Source organism: Sapajus apella, unplaced genomic scaffold (genome assembly GCF_009761245.1).
Source record: "Sapajus apella isolate SASKATOON/1434 unplaced genomic scaffold, GSC_monkey_1.0 scaffold295, whole genome shotgun sequence".
Taxonomy (NCBI): domain Eukaryota; kingdom Metazoa; phylum Chordata; class Mammalia; order Primates; family Cebidae; genus Sapajus; species Sapajus apella.
This window is the reverse complement of record NW_022437235.1, coordinates 121,603-139,492: the sequence shown is the minus strand read 5'-3', so window position 1 is coordinate 139,492 and position 17,890 is coordinate 121,603. Positions and strand designations below refer to the sequence as shown.

The following is a 17,890-nucleotide window of genomic DNA, read 5'->3' as shown; positions in this document are numbered from 1 at the left end:
ATTAACACCTAATAAATGTTCAATAAGACAGTGCTGATGAAGGAGTTAATTTTGAAAATGGATCAGCAGCCACCCTCGCCCCATGAAATTCCTGCATCTCAGTCCATGGTCAGGCTTTCGTTGTCCATCACTTAGAAAGAAAGAGGACTCCCTGCCAGTGAAGTGACCTTGGCTTTTTTTGACAAGCAAAAAACAGTGGCACAAAGCCTTTGCCACATGACCAGCAAAAGCTTCCACAGTCTCCCTGGGCCGGCCACCCTTCCTAACCTCCCCACAGTCCAGTAAAAAAATCCTCATTTTCTCCAACTCCAAAATCAGAGGAATGTGATTCTGAAATGCAACTGCCATCGCCTTCTTGCTACAGTGCCTTTTAATTAGACAACAAAAAGCCCTGGAGATCATACTGCTCCCTTGTAATGGTGTGTTCCAGAAAATTACTGCCACTGGATTACATTAGAGAAAGATTATTCAAGTGATTGCTTAGGCACGTTCCAACAGCGTTAGGATAGCCCCAGGGCTGTTGTTGCTGTTTTTGTTATTTATTTATTTTTTTGTCATTTACAGAGCAAGGAGCAAATGCATGTCCTTCCGGAAGGTTTTCGATGACACAAACTAGTTTGCATAGAATAATTAGGATGGGAGTGCCTGAGAAGTCATGCCTGGAATTGGGACATAAAGATTTTCACAAATTGGGGGTAGAGGAGGAAGCATCTAACGTTAGTTGGGAATATACATACTATTATAAGCTGAATTATGTCCTGTCTTACCTCATATTCATACGTGGAAGTCCTAACCCCCAGGGTCTCAGAATGTAACTGTATTTGGAGATAAGGGCTTTAAAGAGGTAATTATGATGTTTTAGGGTGAGCCTTAATCCAATGTGACTTATAAGAAGAGAAAATTTGGGCACAGACATGGGCACATAAACAGGCAAAAGACCACGTGAAGACGCAGAGAGAAGGCTGTCTGCAAACCAAGGAGAGGGTGCTCAGAAGAAACCAACCCTGCTGACACCTTGATCTTGGACTTCAAGCCTCTAGATTTGTGAAAAAATAGATGTCTGCGTTTAAGTCACCCAGGTGGTGGCATTTCATTACGGCAGCCCAGTAGGGTATGGATCTGTGTCCCCACCCAAGTCTCATGTTCAGTTGTAATCCCCAGTGTTGGAGGCGGGGTCTGGTGGGAGGTGATTGGATCATCTGAGTGAATCTTTCACGGATGGTTTAGTACCGTCCCTTTGGTGCTGTTCTGATGATAAGAGTTCTCGTGAGATCTGGGTGTTTAGAAGTGTGTAGCACCTTCCCCCGTCTCTCCCTCCTGCTCTAGCCATGTAAGATGTGCCTGTTTTCTCTATGCCTTCCACCATGATTGTAAATTTCCTGAGGCCTCCCCAGAAGGCCTGTACAGCCTGCAGAATCATGAGCCAATTAAATCTCTTTGCTTTATAAAATAGTCTCAGGTATTTCTTTTTAATTTTTTAATTTTTATTTTTATAAAGACAGGGTTTCACCATGTTGCCCAGGCTGGTCTTGAACCCCCAAGGTCAGGCAATCTGCCTCATTGGCCTCCTAAAGTGCTGGGATTACAGGTGTGAGCCACCATGCCCCGCCTCAGGTATTTCTTTATAGCAGTGCAAGAATGGACTAATACACAGCCCTAGCAAACTAACACATATGCTGTATGCCAAATGAGTACTTGGCATATATAACTGTATTTCCTCTTCACTGCATCCTCTATTATCTTCATTGAATGGCTGAGGAAATAGAGCCAGAGGGGTCAGTCATTCAAGGTCTTTCAATCCAGTAAGTGGCAGAACCAGGATTTGAACCCTAGGCTGTCTGAGTCTGTTGTCTGCCACACCTGCCAACCTGCATCAAACTGCGGTGAGGAGAAAAGGCAGTCATTGGCCTATGTGGATTTTGACAGCCTCTTCCATCATAAACAGTCTGTGTCTTGGTATGCTGTGGTGGCTCCGACATATTTTTAGCAAGCTCTGATGTCTATCAGACTCCTGAAGGAGTGCCACTGTCACTGTGGATCTTTATGGAGTACAAGTGCATCTATAAATCCTTCAGAGCTGTTAGAGAAGGTGCCTGATACTCCTCCAGGAAAAATCAGAACCTGCACCTGCCAATGGATGGTTCTCTGTTGCTCTTAGGATAAGGTGAAAATTGCTTAGCCCAGCATTCCATGTCTGTCATAATCCGCCCCTCTGCAGTCAAATCTCTGGCCATGTGTTTGCTACATCTGGTTACGCTGGACTTTCTTCATTTCCTGAACTTACTGCATTCTTTTTTGCCTCTATGTCATTGTTCATGCTGTTTCTCTGCCTAGAGTGTCCTCCCCACTATGCCCACCTGGTGACCCTTTACTCACTCAAGTGTTCCCTCTTTCGGGAAGTCCTTTTTTTTTTTTTTTTTTTTTTTTTTTTGTGACAGAGTTTCACTCTTGTCACCCAGGTGGAGTGCAGAGGTGAGATCTTGGCTCACTGCAACCTCCACCTCCCAGATTCAAGCGATTCTCCTGCCTCAGCCTCCTGAGTAGCTGAGATTACAGATGCCCACCACCATGCCTGGCTAAGTTTTGTACTTTAAGTAGAGACCGGGTTTCACCATGTTGGCCAGACTGACTTCAGGTGATCCACCTGCCTCACCCTCCCAATGTGCTGGAATTACAGGCGTGAGCCACTGGGCCAGGCCTCAGGAAGTCTTTTTGACCTCACCTGGAAGAATCTGTTGCTTCTTCCTCTGGGCACTTGCTATACTTGGACATTTTCTGTGTGATAGACACACAAAAAATGTGTGTCTGTGACATTTTCTGCATGATAGACACACCCTAAGGGGACCCCCAGCCCAGTGAGTCACACCCATGTATGTTCTCCTCCCCTTCAGTGTAGGCAGACAGGCTTCTAACCCATAGAATGCGGTAAAGGTGATACGAAGGCCCTCCCTTGCTTAGGTTACTTTATGTGGCAAAGACAATGGGATGTTGTTCCTGTGATTGCAGGATGTTGTATAAGGTATTATCTTAGCAGACTAGAGAGAGAGACCCCCTTGTACCTTTCAAGGAGTCAACTAACATGTGCGGACCACATGGCAAAACATTGTGAATAACTTCTTGGAATAGAGAGTGGCCTCCAGCCAACAGCCGGGAAAAAGGTGAGCCCTCAGTCATACTGTCACAGAGATGGACTCTGCCATCGAATGCATGAGCTTGGAAGTGGATCATCCCCAAGTGAAGATTTCAGATGAGAACCTAGCCCTGCCAACACCTTGATTGCAGCCCTGCGAGATCCTGAGCAGAGGAAGCAGCTAACCCATGCCCTGACTCCTAACTCATGGAAACTGTGATGTAATAAATGCATATCGTTTAGGCAGTCAAGTGAGTAACAATTTGTTACATAGCTTTAGGTGACTGATACACTGTATTACAGCACATAGCCAGTATTGTTCTTTATATGTTACTACCACTTAGACGAGAGCCATGAGAACAAGAACTAGAGTTCAGCTCTTTCAGCCCACACACAGTGCCTGGCACATAGTAGGCACTTGATAAACTGTTGAATGAAAAAGGTGAATAGATCTTTAAGGTTCCACCTGGCTTTAAAAAAAGACTATAATTTTAGGATGCTGAAACTCCATTTACTGTGACCTTCACAGAAGGTCAATGAGAGTATTATATTTCCAAGGAATAAAGAAGAATGCAGACAGAAAGCATTCTTCTGTAACAGTTATAGATTCTTTGACACAATTTGCCAAGTAGTTGGGCAAGCTGGGCCCTGTAAATGTAATAGCAATGTCTGCTGAGTGTCTTCGAAGATGGTCAAAGTCAAAAGCAAAAATCACAAAGCTGGCTGAAAGGCAGCTCGGACCATTAGCTGCTATTTGGAACCCAGAGACAAAGAGACATTAGGAGCTCCAAACCAGTCAGAGGAAGAGTCATCAGTCAGCTGTGGAGCCAGGGACAGAATTCTCTATTTGCATCAGCCCAGAACTCCCAGAAAATGTTTCACACCCCACCACTCCACCCCCTGTCCCTCTCTTCTTCCTTTCCCCTACCTCCTCCTCTGCTACAGAAACAAAAACATAATCCTTAGCTAGAGAGGGCTGCAGACCACCACCTCCAATCCCCTCATTGTACAAATGGAAAGACTGAGGCTGGAGAGAAGGAACTTGACCAACCGTATCCAGAGGGTCCCACATTACATTTTCACAATGCCCCGAAGACTAAAGTTAAAAACAAAACCAAGCAAAAAGCTTCCTTAAGGAGCAGTGAGAAAATGAGGCAATTCCATGGAAAGTGAGACACCTCACTATTAAATAAAAAGCTTGATGGGAGCTATATAAATAGGCAAAGCAAAGGAGCAAATTTTTCAACGTATTGTACTTATAACCAGCCCAGAGCTGCCCCTTGTTCCATCTTTCTGTTTCCATTGCACAGTTCCAAGCCACTGTACAATGTGCTTTACATGAGTTCTCTTCACTAAACTTCCAGCCACTCCCCACCTGCTTTTTTTTTTTGAGACAGAGTCTCGCTCTGTCACCAGGCTGGAGGGCAATGGAGCAATCTTGGCTCACTGCAACCTCCAACCCCCTGATTCAAGCGATTCTCCTGCCTCAGCCTCTTGAGTAGCTGGGATTTCAGGCACATGCCACCACGCCCGGCTAATTTTCTTATTTTTAGTAGAGACAGGATTTCACCATTTTGCTGTTTTTTTTAATAGATGAAAAAACTGAGGCTCAGAGAGATGATGTGATTCCTCCAATGTTAGTAAGCAGGGATTATTTGACCAAGTCCATCTGCAGTACTGACCATGGTGCTCTGATGCTGAAATGGGTGGGAAGCTGAGGCTCAGATTAGAGGATGCCAGCTGGGAAGCCTTGCCTGGAACCCTCACCTCACACCTCACAATGCTTGCATCCAGCCACTCATCATCACATTTGATGCACACAATGACACAGCTCCTGACCGTCAGCTCCAGGAGGGCAGGGACCATGGTGGTCTTGCTCCTCCTGCTGAATCCCCGGAATGTAGTCTGGCAGAGCAGAAGGACCTAAGTACCTTCTGAATGAATGAATGGAGTGAGTGCATGAATGGATGCTTCAGTGAACCATGCTGATGTGTACATGGCAAGAATGATTTTGCTAAGGGCATCTCTAATCAGAACCGAGCTGGTGTTGGTGTGAGTGTCCCAGTGTAACCAATACCTAATCCCCTGATTTAAGAAGCTCTTAACAGACTTCGTAGCAATCGGATTACAGCACAGCATGCATGATAATGTCGCCTCCACTGTTCTGCCTCTTTCCAGCCCACAAATCAGCTCCCTGCAATTTAGTTTTGCTATCATAATAGTCTGCTATTCCTTCCAAAGCTGTATAAGAGAAATTGGCATCGATTCTACCTGTGTTACCATAAGATGCAGTCAGAGAATAGACTTTTGAGAACCAACTCATAGCTTGGACACTCAGTTTCCTCATCTGTATAGTGAAGGAAACAATATTATTTTCAAAGGATCCTGGGGATTAAAAGCAACAATGCCTATAGAGCGCTTAGCTCACTGCAATCACTCAATATATTTTCCTTTAGGAAAAAGCCTGGGACAGGCACCACGGTCTACTGGCAGTGCTATGGGCAAGACAGCAACCTTCTCTGGCCCCTGCGTGTCCCATGTGTAACACAAGAGTGGGAGAGGGAGGAGTCTAAGGAACCATTCAGCAAATTATTATTGAGCATCTACTGTGTGCTCATTCTTGGGCTGAGCACTGGACACAGAGAGATAAAGGAGCCATGGCCTTGCCCTTGAGGTGCTCTCACGTGCTAAGAGCTTTGAGATGTATGTCAAGCATTGTAGGAGCACCTAATATGTGCAAGGCATATTGAAAAACACTTTGTATATAAGAGCACAATCGATATTTGCAGTAACACAGATGACAGCACCATTGTCCTTGTTTTAGAGGTAAGGGAGCTCAGGTACAAAAGCCCTCCATGATTTGCCCAAGGTCACAAAGGTCGTGAATAGCAGAGATGGGATTTGAACCTGGAGATCAACTCTGTGCTCTAACTCCCTTTCTTGCACAAACATCATACGATTCTCCGTGATGATGAAACAGACTCAGGAGATTACACGTAGGCTAAGATAAATACCGGTATCTCTCCTCTTTTTGCGATGTTTTTGTGTTCTTTTTCTTGCCTCTCTTTTATCTCCCTGCACTTCCATCAATATTGTCTGCATTATCTACCACTCATAGGAGTGACTGCTTCTCTTTTCATTGCTGATACCACTGCCACTGACATTGCAGGGAAGAGAAACGTTGTGGTCCTGGAGCAGAAGTGGTAACTCCAGTTGCTAAGGTCCTTTCTCCAGGGATCCCAGAGCTGGAAAATATTCCTCATGACACTCAGCATCAGATAACCTTGAGCCTCTTACTCCTCCTGCAATCAGGCTGAGAACCCTGGGGGTCCCCAGATCCTCTCCATCTCCATCTCTCCCAATGACATCTTCTTGACTAAACCCCTGTTCGTTCCTGTCGCCACAAAATGTCAGCTTACGAAACAGGAATTGTTTGCATGTAGCTTGTTTTAACCTTTGATGTTCCCAGACACATTTTTTTCTTTCTTTTCTTTTCTTTTTTTTGAGATGGATTCTCACTCTGTCGCCCAGGCTGGAGTCTAGTGGCATGATCTCAGCTCACTGCAACCTCCGCCTCCTGGGTTCAAATGATTCTTCTGCCTCAGCCTCCCAAGTAGCTGGGATTACAGGCATGCACCACAATGCCCAGCTAATTTTTGTATTTTTAGTAGAGACGGGGTTTCACCATCTTGGCCAGGCTGGTCTTGAACTCCTGACCTCGTGATCCACCCACCTCAGCCTCCCAAAGTGCTGGGATTACAGGCGTGAGCCACCACACTCAGCCCCAGTTACATTTTCTAGAGAAAGTGTGACCCTCATACCATTCCCATCCATGGGAAAATGTGGTCCTCATACCAACCCCAGCAGAGATACTGAGACAGTTCAGCATTTCTGAGCCAAACACTGGGGGGACCACACAGCACAGGGGTTCAAAATAGGAGCTCTGCAGCCAGAGTGTTTGGGTTCAAATTCCAACACTTCCATTCACGACTTCTATAAACTTGGGTATGGTTATTTCTCTATGTCTCAATGTCCTGTCTATTTTACCAGGAGCATGATGATGATGATGGTGGTGATGGTGATGGTATCTCCCTTACAGAGTAGTGGGAGGATAGAATGAGTTAAAATACAAGTGTTTAAAACAGTTTGACACTCAATAAACATTAGCTTTATTTTTCTGTATGTCCCATTTCAAATCCATCTCCATTGCTTTTAATGGTACATTCCAGAGGATAAAAGGAAAAGAGAGACACCGCCAGTGACTATGAAATACGTAATAGCAAAAGGCTTTTTAAGATTGCCGTAAGGAAGAGGAAAATCACTCACACTATATGGTACTCTGTGAGTTGCAGCATGTTTCCATTTGTTGCACAGAATATGAAACATACAGGTCACAGTTGTCTTGTGGGGAGGCAGGAGGTTTGGGGACCTCATTTTACAGATCAAAGGTGAAGTCCCTTTGCCACATAACTAGTTGAAGGGAAGCTCTGAGACTGGATTCATGATTTTCTGCCTGGTATCCAGAGTGCAGCTCAACTTCTTGGTTAAAACTAACACATAGGAACTAAACCACAGTTCAGGCCTGCCATGGTGACTCGCACCTGTTATCCTAGCACTCTGGGAGGCTGATGTGGATGGATTGCTTGAGTCCAGGAGTTCGAGACCAGTCAGGGCACCATGGCAAAATTTTGTCTCTACAAAAAATTAGCCGGGTATAGGAGTGCCAGCTAACCAGGAGGCTGAGATGGAGGATTACTGTGCCTGGTGGTGGAAGCTGCAGTGAGCCATGATCATGCCACTGCACTTTAGCCTGGGTGACAGAATGAGACCCTGTCTAGAGAAAGAAAGAGAGAGAGAGGGAGAGATGGAAGGAAGGAAGGAAGGAAGGAAGGAAGGAAGGAAGGCAGGCAGGAAGGAAGGAAAAATGTCCAACACAAGTTACTCTTCTTCCCTCTGTCTTTTCAACTGCTCCAGTGTGTTCAAGTTTCCAGGAACATTCCTAAGGGAAGGGCATTAATTGGCCAGCGCTGGGGAATATTCATGAACAGTTAAAACTGCCTTTGGTGAAGAAAGCAAACGGAAGCCTGCTGCACGCATGGGAGAATAATATTTTCCCTCTGAAGAGGGCAGTATGCAACCAAGGCCAAGTTGTGTACTCAGGGTTTTTCCAGGTCTTGCAGTGCGGCAGCCCTCAGAAGCCGGGGCATTTGGGTTTCCAAGAGCTTATTTCTGAATGACAAACATATCTTCACACATAAAATAGGATTCTGGAGGTCTGAGCATAGTTACACACTTCCTCTCACCTGAGGGGACACACTGCAAAATGATACTAAGGTGGTTATGCAAGATAGATGGAAGAAACTCCAACGATTTCTTTTTCTATCATCTGCCCTCCCAAACCATCCTCTATGAAACTAAACAATAGCATAGCATCTCAGATGGTCTCTGATGTTTGCAGAAGAAAGTGTTTCTTTTTATACTAAGATTGCATGGAGCCTAGTTTCTGCTGCCTGAAGCAAAACACCTTCTCGAAAACATCCTTTGCACAGAAATAAAACGTTGGGACTGGGGATCTTAGCTCCTGGGATGCATTTATCAAGCCAATCACAGTAATTATAATTAAAACACAAACTAAGTGAAAGCTGAGCATGAAATACATTAGCGGGAAACCTGAACGGCATACAATCAAGCCCTACTTGGTGGTGTTTTGAGGTATATCATTAATACATCTTTGGGGTGGAGAAGATTGATTTTTTTTTTTTCTTAAACATCTTGGTTTAGTCGCATGAAAGGCTTCAACATCAGTTACCAAGGAGGAATAAGGATATCCACTATTAACTGCTAAACTTAGAGCTGTAAGACGGATGTCCAAAGGTAGCCTAATTGGCTACTTTAAAAAAATCTTCCTCAGACACACTGTTAAATCTGTTTATTGAGTATTAATTTAACCCATGTCTGTTTTAGGGAAGTAAAAATTCGAAGATCTTTAGGGAAAATACAGCTTCCGTTCCTAGCCTCAATGCATTAAGTCAACAGCGTTGAGAATCTTTCCGTTCTTGTTAGGGGTTCGTCATTCAGGTATCACCTCTTCCATGAAGTCCTTACCATATTCTCCTCTCCTAAACCTGGGTTCCCACAGCCATTACAACACTTATCACACTGTTTTTCAACCTATTTATTTGATCTTTCTCCCCTGGGTCTCCAGTACCTAGCACATGACTCAGCACAGAACAGATGCTTTAAAAACATTGAATGAAGAGTAACCAAATAAATAAATAAATAAATAAACAAACGAATGAATAAAGGAATGCTCTATCCTTCTGGGTCCAGCACAAACCAACTCCTCCAGGTGATCCTCCGTCTTGCCCTACCCTGGATGGAAGTCAGCTGGCTCTGCAATGGAAATTCTGGAAGAGTTTTAGGAAAAATATATAGGAGAGTAGTTTAGGAGAGGGAGTTCATGTTGGAAGGGATGTGTGTGAGGTAGGGGTGTGTGTGTGTGTGCGTGTGTGTGTGTGTGTGTGTGTGTGTAGCACTGTGAAGCTCCCCCTTTGAATAAAAGCACAGAGCTTTTACTTAGATCGTTTCTGGGGGATTGGGTGGGTGACAACAGACTCCAGGTCACGCCTGGGTATATTTTCCCATTTTGCCTAGGGATAGGAGAGCATAGAAGAGTTTTTTTTCTCCAAGCCACTTCAAATATGTTTATTTTAAATTTCTATTTTGAGATTGTAGATCCAAATGCAGTTGTAAGAAATAATACACAGACATCCCATGTTTCCCTTCACCGAGTTTCCCCCGATGTTGAGACGATGACATTGACATTGATACAATCCACCCACCTTACTCAGATTTCAGCAGTTTTGTATGCACCCATTTGTATGTGTGCGCGCGCGAGCGTGGGGTGCACACTTTATATAATATTTCTGAAAGTGGCTTTTCCCTCGCACTGGAGACTGGGAAGACGGCCAGTCTGACCCGTCCCCGCCACGGAGTTGGCGGACAGCAGTCTGCGCTTGTATTCGTCTCTTGCACACAGTAGGTGGCCGACGACCGTCCACCTAAACCCCTGAACTTGTCGTGGCAGTGCGCGTGCAGGAGGGGGCGCCACATTGTAAGGAAGAAAACCGAGACCGAGGTGCCCAATATTTTAGAAGCAAAAACCAAACAAACACAAACTTGGCGGTGTCCCCCTAATTGTGAATTAGCGAGCTAATTGCTCCAAAGCCATCCCGGTGCCGGCGCTCGCTGCCACCGCCGAAAAGCGCTGTTTTTTTGAGCCCCGCTCCCCGCTCTGCCCGTGGGATCGGGGACGCGGGGGCTCCTCCCGCCCCTACCCCGGCGTTCGCCCCTTTCTTCCCTGGGGCTGGACTGTTTCACCCCGTCTCCAGGCAACGGCCAGGCGCACCAGGCGGGACGTCATTTCCTGAGGAGCCCGGGGGGAGGGGGCGGGCAGGAGGAGGGGCGGGGGCGGGGCCCGGCCGGGCGCGCGGCGCGGCGGCGTCGGAACTCGCTGGAAGACTCGGCCCGGCGGCTCAACAGTTCGCAAAGTCTCGGCTCGCGGCCGCTCGGCTGTGTCTGCGCCCGGGCGGTGCAGGGGCGCGGAGGCCCCCGGGGGCTGCCCCGGACATGCCGCGCACCCCTTGCCGGACGCCAGCGCGGCTCCACCGCCTACGACTCCCCGGACTGCTCTGGGACTAGAGCGCCCCCCGCCCCAACTTCTGACTTTGGGGTCCCCCAGCCCGTGAGGAACGGGCGGCCCGGCTGGGGGAGCCCCGGGCATGGTGTGACGGGGCGGTCAGGTCAGCTTGGCGGCGCCCCCCGACTCCAGCCACCCGTGGTCTCCGTGCCCTCCGGGATGTAGCTGCTGACTCCGCGCCCCCCGGACTCCAGCCGCAGTCTCCGCGACCTCCGGGCCCCAGCAGCCAACTGCCGCGTGGCCCAGGAACCCGCCGACGTCTGCGCGTTCCCCAGCAGATTCCAGGTTCGCGACCCCCGCCGTCTTCGCGCCTCCGGACTCTAGCAGCGGTCTCCGCGATCCCCTAGGATCCAGCCACTGTGCCCGTGCTCCCCAAACCCGGGCTCCAGCCGTCGTCTCCGCGCTCCCGGGGATCCAGCTGTCGTGCCGGTGCCCGCGAGGGCAGCGCCACCCTCCTCCCCCCGGCGCGCGCCCCGAGCCTGGCCGGGCCTCAGCGGGGAGATGAACGCGCCGCTGGACGGCCTGTCGGTGAGCTCGTCCTCCACCGGCTCGCTGGGCTCGGCGGCCGGGGCGGGCGGCGGCGGGGGCGCGGGGCTGCGGCTGCTGTCTGCCAACGTGCGCCAGCTGCACCAGGCGCTGACCGCGCTGCTGAGCGAGGCGGAGCGGGAGCAGTTCACGCACTGCCTGAACGCGTACCACGCGCGCCGCAACGTCTTCGACCTGGTGCGCACCCTGCGCGTGCTGCTGGACAGCCCCGTCAAGCGGCGCCTGCTGCCCATGCTGCGTCTGGTCATCCCGCGCTCCGACCAGCTGCTCTTCGACCAGTACACGGCCGAGGGCCTCTACCTGCCCGCCACCACCCCCTACAGGCAGCCAGCCTGGGGTGGCCCCGACGGCGCTGGGCCCGGGGAGGTGCGCCTGGTGAGTTTGCGGCGTGCCAAGGCCCACGAGGGCTTGGGCTTCAGCATCCGTGGGGGCTCGGAGCACGGCGTGGGCATCTACGTGTCGCTCGTGGAACCAGAATCTCTAGCTGAGAAGGAAGGATTGCGTGTCGGGGACCAGATTCTGCGCGTCAACGACAAATCCCTGGCCCGGGTGACCCACGCAGAGGCCGTCAAGGTAAGGCTGTGGTTTGGAGAGGAGTATGGGCAGAGTATGGACAGGGTGGCACAGCTTCTTCAGTAACTACGTGCTGTGTGTCCTTAGGCAAATCACTTGGCCTTTCTGGGCTGTGGAGAACATTTGTTTCTTTTTTTTCTTTTTTTTTTTTTTTTTTTAATACTTTAAAACAGGAATATATAGCTTGCAGAGCAAATAGCTGTCAGGCACTGGGAATGTAGTGATGCACAACAGACATGGCCCTTGCCTTCGTGAGGCTTAAAGGCTACTGCTGGTGATAGTATGAAATACTTGAGCAAATGTATGGTTACAGTGTGTGAAAAGGGCTGTGGATTCGTGTGAGCATTAAAAGAGAGAAAAGGTCTGCGTGGCATCATTAGGTGGCCTTTGCTGCTGCCATTCTGTAGGTTTTTTCCCCTGAAAGAAAGTTTTGTTAGCTCTTAAGTGGCCTGAAGAGGCCGTTTGTGTGATCCACAGCGCTCTGGCTTGACCCCGCTGTTTGTGGACCGGGCTGTGTATCCTGGAACAAGTCACTTGCCCTCTCAGGACCCCTTGTTCTCCACTTGGAAGATGGTGCCACTGGACCAGATAAGTGCTCCCTAACCTTTTTGAAAATGAGATTCCTGCCTGAATGTCAAAAATAAATTCTCCAGCCCCTGAGATTATTTGTCCTCTCTGCGGTCTGTTAATTGAGAAAAATAACCTCATCACAAGCTTCCAGGGATTTAATCATGCTTTTTAAAGGAGTGTTTGTGCTTTCGGATCTCACAGCCCAGGGCTACTGAAAACCAGTTGGAGTATGATGGGTAGTGTTGGGTCCAGGGTGGATTCCAGGATCCCTTGAAGGCATTTTCCCCCCTTTCCTCTTCCCCCACCCCCTTTATGTGCAAGAAGTAAAGAGTTTGGGGAAAAGGGATAATAACACCTGCTCTGCTTCTGCAGAGAAGTGCTTCTCAGGGGTTGGATTGGCCTGTAAACCCCCTACTCCCCGCCCAGTGTAGGTGTTTTGAACTCCTGCTGAGGGCCTGCTGGCTACTGGGGAGCTCCTAGGCAGCACAGGCCACGGTTACATCCTCCTGAGTGTCGTTCAGTGACCTGTCTCCAGGTGAGTCTTGAGCTGGCGCTCTGGCTGTGCACCTGATGTTGGCTTCCCTCATTTGCTTCCCAGCCCATCAACCCCTTGAGGCTTTCGGAAACTTCCTTGCAGCTTCTGGAAAAAGGCCAATCGGTTTATACTGCTCCAGGGTGCAGTGGGTGAAGCTCATTTTGAGTTTCCATGCAACAATTCCTCTTCCCCCATGTCAGCCTTTTCCCTTTGTTGAGCATTCCATGTATGTATGCAGAAGTAGTCCATTAGCCTTGGCCCAAAAAGATCTGGAGTTCCCAGATGATAAATTTATGCACTAAAGATACTTGATGCAAATGGTCATTTATAAATGTGGATTCAATTTAAGTGGCAATTTAAAAAGACTTGGGTAACTTAACAGTCGCAGGGTGATAAGGTGATAGGCTTTAGAAAGGCTGTAAGTTACCTTGGGCCCACAAAACACAGACTGTCCCTTCAATTTGCACCCCTGACTCAGCCGTGCCATAAGGGTCAAGCTGCTTGGCTGTGAGTTTCAGTTTACCAGCAGTGCTCCCCGCCTGCCACCCCTGCCTCCACCCCTCCACCACTTCGTTGATCCGGCTCCAGATCTTCTCTCTGAACCTCCCTCAACAATACCATGGTGCTGTTAAACTGTGGCTCAGAGCAGCACTGGCCTTTAGCTCGTTTATTTACTCTTGCTGCTTCCAGAGTAAAACCGAAACTCTCCATGTGATAGTTTTTGAAGCCTGAGAATGAGCCCATGCTGGCAAGGGAGAGGTCGATAGGAGCAGGGCTGTCCTTGAAGTGTGGGAGCCTGTGGCGCAGGAGGCTGTGCGAGCCCAGCGGCTCTATGTCTGACTGTCATTTTCCCATCAGAGGTGGCTGCACTGGCAAAATGAGCTCTTGCCCCAGGGTCACCCTTCTTCAAGCCATGATGGGACACATAACCTGCCTGCCATGGACCCCTTTGGACCCTTCAGAAACAACAGGCAACATGGACAGCTGCTTTGTGTTACATTAACACTCCACGGGGAAAGAGGACAGACTTTTCTTTGGTGGGTGGAATTTAAAACGGAGGAGGCGGAACTTAGTCCCTGAGGCCAGGGCACTCCAGGGCACTCCTTGTGTAGTTTCAGGGACAGTTTAAAAGACCGCCTGGAGAACCGTTGACACATTTCCACAACATTAAGAGCGAAAAGTCCCTTAAGTGAAAGCCAAAAGAGGCCTCAGCTTTTCTACTAGGCAGAGACTGCGCTTAACCAGGATTTCTCTACGGGGATCCGTTATTTGTAAACTGCAGTGCTGCAAGTCACCGTGTCGGGGATTTTATGGTAAAGGTACATTACCGTTAACTGGACTTCAGACTTTATTCAAATTTCACCAGTTTTTCTGCCTACATCCTTATTTTGTTCTAAGATACCACACTGCATTTAGTAGATGTGTTTTTAATCTTAACAATCTTTGTTTTCCTGCGATGGAAGGTGGGATGAGGGGGAGGAGATCTTCTGGGCTTCCCAAACAGAGAGATTGAGAGAGAGTGAGTGAGTGAGTGTGTGTTAAAAATTAAATTTTTAGGAATCAAGTTACCTAAAAGTTTATGAAAAGGGAGTGTTGCAGCTTTTAAAGAGTGGGTCGAGCAAAGTTTTTTCCACTTCTCTTTCTGATAAATCAAGCATCCATTATTACCTGAAGCAGTTCAGTGAGGATTTGATCCTATATCCATTGGGGCCTCCATCCCTCTCTTGAAACCCATTTGTGAAATCAGCAGTGACAGGTCCAGATAAGGCAAACCCATTTACTATTTGAAATTATGTTGAAATGTTTGATTTTTGAAAAAAAAAAATCGGTATCTTGAATGAACAGGAGCCAGACTCATAATAATAAAAAAGTAGATCTTTCAAAGGTTTTCAGCCAGATGTGCTTGATAAGTTGGCCAAAGAGTCCACAGACCAGGGATGCTGCCTTAGGCCCTGCAGCACACTTGCTATGTGACCTTGGGCAAGTCATTGCCCGTCTCTGTATTCCAGGATGGATGGGCCAGGAGCTGTCCAAATCCCTTCCAGCTTAGATGTGATTTGCTTGGTATGTGCTACACAGAGGCATTTAGAATGTCTAATCTGATGTTTTCTTGTTCTTTTGAAATTGCTTTCATTTAAGGCAGAATCAGGAAAGTTGGCTAAGGATTGGGAGATGAGAATCTTGGCACTCTTGTGTGGCAGCCTACTAAATCAGGAAATTGATGGGTTATACACCGTACTGACGGGAGCTTGACTGCTGTCTCTTGACCCATGAACACCAACCCTGGTGCTATTCCAGAGCAAATGAGGAAACAATAGGATTCTGGCACAAATAGCGCTGCCCTGGGAGCATTCAAAATCAAATTCACTTGCTCACTTGCTTTCTGAATCCCCTGGTTGTGTGGGTAGCAGAACACAGGGTATCCAGGTACTGCTGGGATATGCGTATGTGTGTGTGTTTTATCTCAATAAAAAATAAATAGCTTCCTTATGGCCTCAGCACCCCCATGGGCAAATTCAAGGAGCATATTAGAATTTGAAATATTCCAGAAGTTAAAAAATGTTGCTGGTACTTTAATTAGAATGATCACACCCTCCCTCCCTTTGCATAATAGCCTGAAAAGAATCTGTCCATATTAATAAAAGACATTATATTTGGTCCAGTACGTTCTGAACGACACAATTGTCCTTTTTCCATTGTGCATGGTTAGCTGAAGCCATTACAAATTATTACCACTTCCAACTCTGTGTCTGAAATGTCGGTTCTCCCCCTGGTCTCGTTCCTGTGTTCCAATTTGGAAACCATGGCACCACGGCGTGCGCAGACTTTCCCCTGGCCCTGCTTTCACGCTTGGGTCCTGTGAGTCCTGCCAGCAGTGACATGTGGAATAGCTCACTTATTAATAAGCCCATTATTGAGTAGATTCGCGGCCGCTGCATATCCAGAGTGTGATGCAGTACATTGAGAGACTCCGTTTCTTGTGTATTTAGCTGGCTCAAGCTGACACTCAAGGTTTTAGAAAATGATGATGCCTAGGTAGGACTAAATCCTTTTTCATCTGTTTAAATCAAAAAAGCATTTTGTAGGGTGGAAGAGAATGCCCTTTAAAAATAAAAAAGAATCAGTGTTTTTATAGAAGACTCTTTCCTCCTGACTTGAAGCTGGACATGAAAGAGATAGAGAACCACACCAGCACTAGTGTCTTGTTTTCCTGTCATTTCCCTCTGCTGATAAACCCAGTGTTGTTTATTACTTGCCATTGATTCATCATTTGGATGGAGCTGCAAAGATAAGTGTGATCCTTTAACCCTTCCCCCTGCACCAACCAATGGGATTGTGTGTGTGCCTGCTGTCAGCCGCACCCGCAGTACACAGCCGGCCCGCACCTGTGAGTAGCTGCAGCCCCTCGCTCGTGTGCCTGTCTGCTCAAGCTTGAAGCACATGTACAGTCTCCTCAGAGTCATAATCCCCCCTCCATCCTGCACAGGGCTTTGCACTGAAGCAGGCGTTCTTAGGAGATTAGGCTCCAACTGGTGATTTCTAGCAAGGCTCTTTTATGACCTGGAAGAGAAGCTTTGAGTTTACACTTCTCAGGGACCCCAGAGTAATCCTCAGCCAGGACCAGAGAATCTGATTTGAAAGAATGACCTTAAATGGCTGGGGGTAGCTGGAGGCTGAAATGCAGATCTTTCAAAACTGACCTTTTTTCTTTTTTAAACTCCTGAGGAAGAATCTGATATTAACTCTTAACTCACACAGACTTCTAATTGTGCCCCAAGGTAGGGGTGATTTTTAAGATTTTTGTGCTGCTAACATTGGCCTTTTACTTTTAAAGCCTGGCAAGCGGAAGGGTACTGAGAATAGGAATCAAATGCTCTCTCCATTCTTTTTCCGTGCGTTCCTGGTGTCAGCTGCAGGAAGCAGCACCATGGGGCCAGTGCACTTGTGGTTATTTATTTATTTTTCAATAGACTGTCTTTTTTAGAGCGGTTTTAGGTTCACAGCAAAATTGAGCAGAAGATACAGAGATTTCCCAAACGCTAGACACATGCTAGCCTCCCCCATTATCAACAATTGATGATCCTGCGTTGACACATCATTGTCACCTAAAGTATGTCATTTACATTGCACTTGCACTGTAACCTTGCTTTAGTGGAAGCCTGTTGGGAACAGGGGAGACTGCCATTAATGAGTACCTACTATGTGCTGGGTGCTCTGTCCTTCCTCTTCCCTTTCCTCTTCCCCAGGGGAGGCAGGCAGGTAAGAAGGGTCATGCTCAAGGACATGGAACAGGGGAGCTCAAGGTCCGCATTGGAATTGGGAACCAAGTGGCCTCCCTGCCTGGAACCCAGCCCAAAGGTTTTGTAGTCAGTCTCCTGGAAGAGAACACCAGCCAGTCCACCTACTAGAAAGCATGGCAGATGTCACATGTTGTGTTTGACATTTGGGGGCCTTTTAACCACCCCGAGGCCGGGCACGGTGGCTCACGCCTGTAATCCCAGGACTTTGGGAGGCCAAGGCGGGCAGATCACAAGGTCAAAAGTTCGAGACCAGCCTGACCAACATGGTGAAACCCTGTCTCTATTAAAAATACAAAAATTAGCTGGACGTGGTGGCCCACACCTGTAATCCCAGCACTTTGGGAGGCCAAGGTGGGCGGATCATGAGGTCAAGAGATCGTGACCATCCTGACCAACATGGTGAAACCCTGTCTCTACTAAAAAAAATACAAAAATTAGCCAGGCGTGGTGGCATGTGCCTGTAGTCCCAGCTACTTGGGAGGCTGAGGTGGAAGAATCACTTGAACTGGGAGGCAGAGGTTGCAGTGAGCAGAGAT

General features: G+C 47.9%; 1 protein-coding gene across 5 annotated transcripts in view; it reads left to right on the top strand.

The window, feature by feature from the left end:
- Positions 1-10,777: 10,777 nt before the first annotated feature.
- LOC116545590 (whirlin) overlaps positions 10,778-17,890 on the top strand; it is a 104,768-nt gene continuing 97,655 nt past the window's right edge. For 3 of the 5 annotated variants that reach the window (XM_032272130.1, XM_032272128.1, XM_032272126.1), the window contains exon 1: positions 10,779-11,948. In XM_032272130.1, coding sequence (XP_032128021.1) covers positions 11,331-11,948 — 618 coding nt within the window. In that variant the 5' untranslated portion in view covers positions 10,779-11,330. Of the gene's footprint in view, positions 11,949-17,890 lie in introns of all 5 variants that reach the window. The other 2 variants (XM_032272129.1, XM_032272127.1) reach the window with 1 other exon arrangement.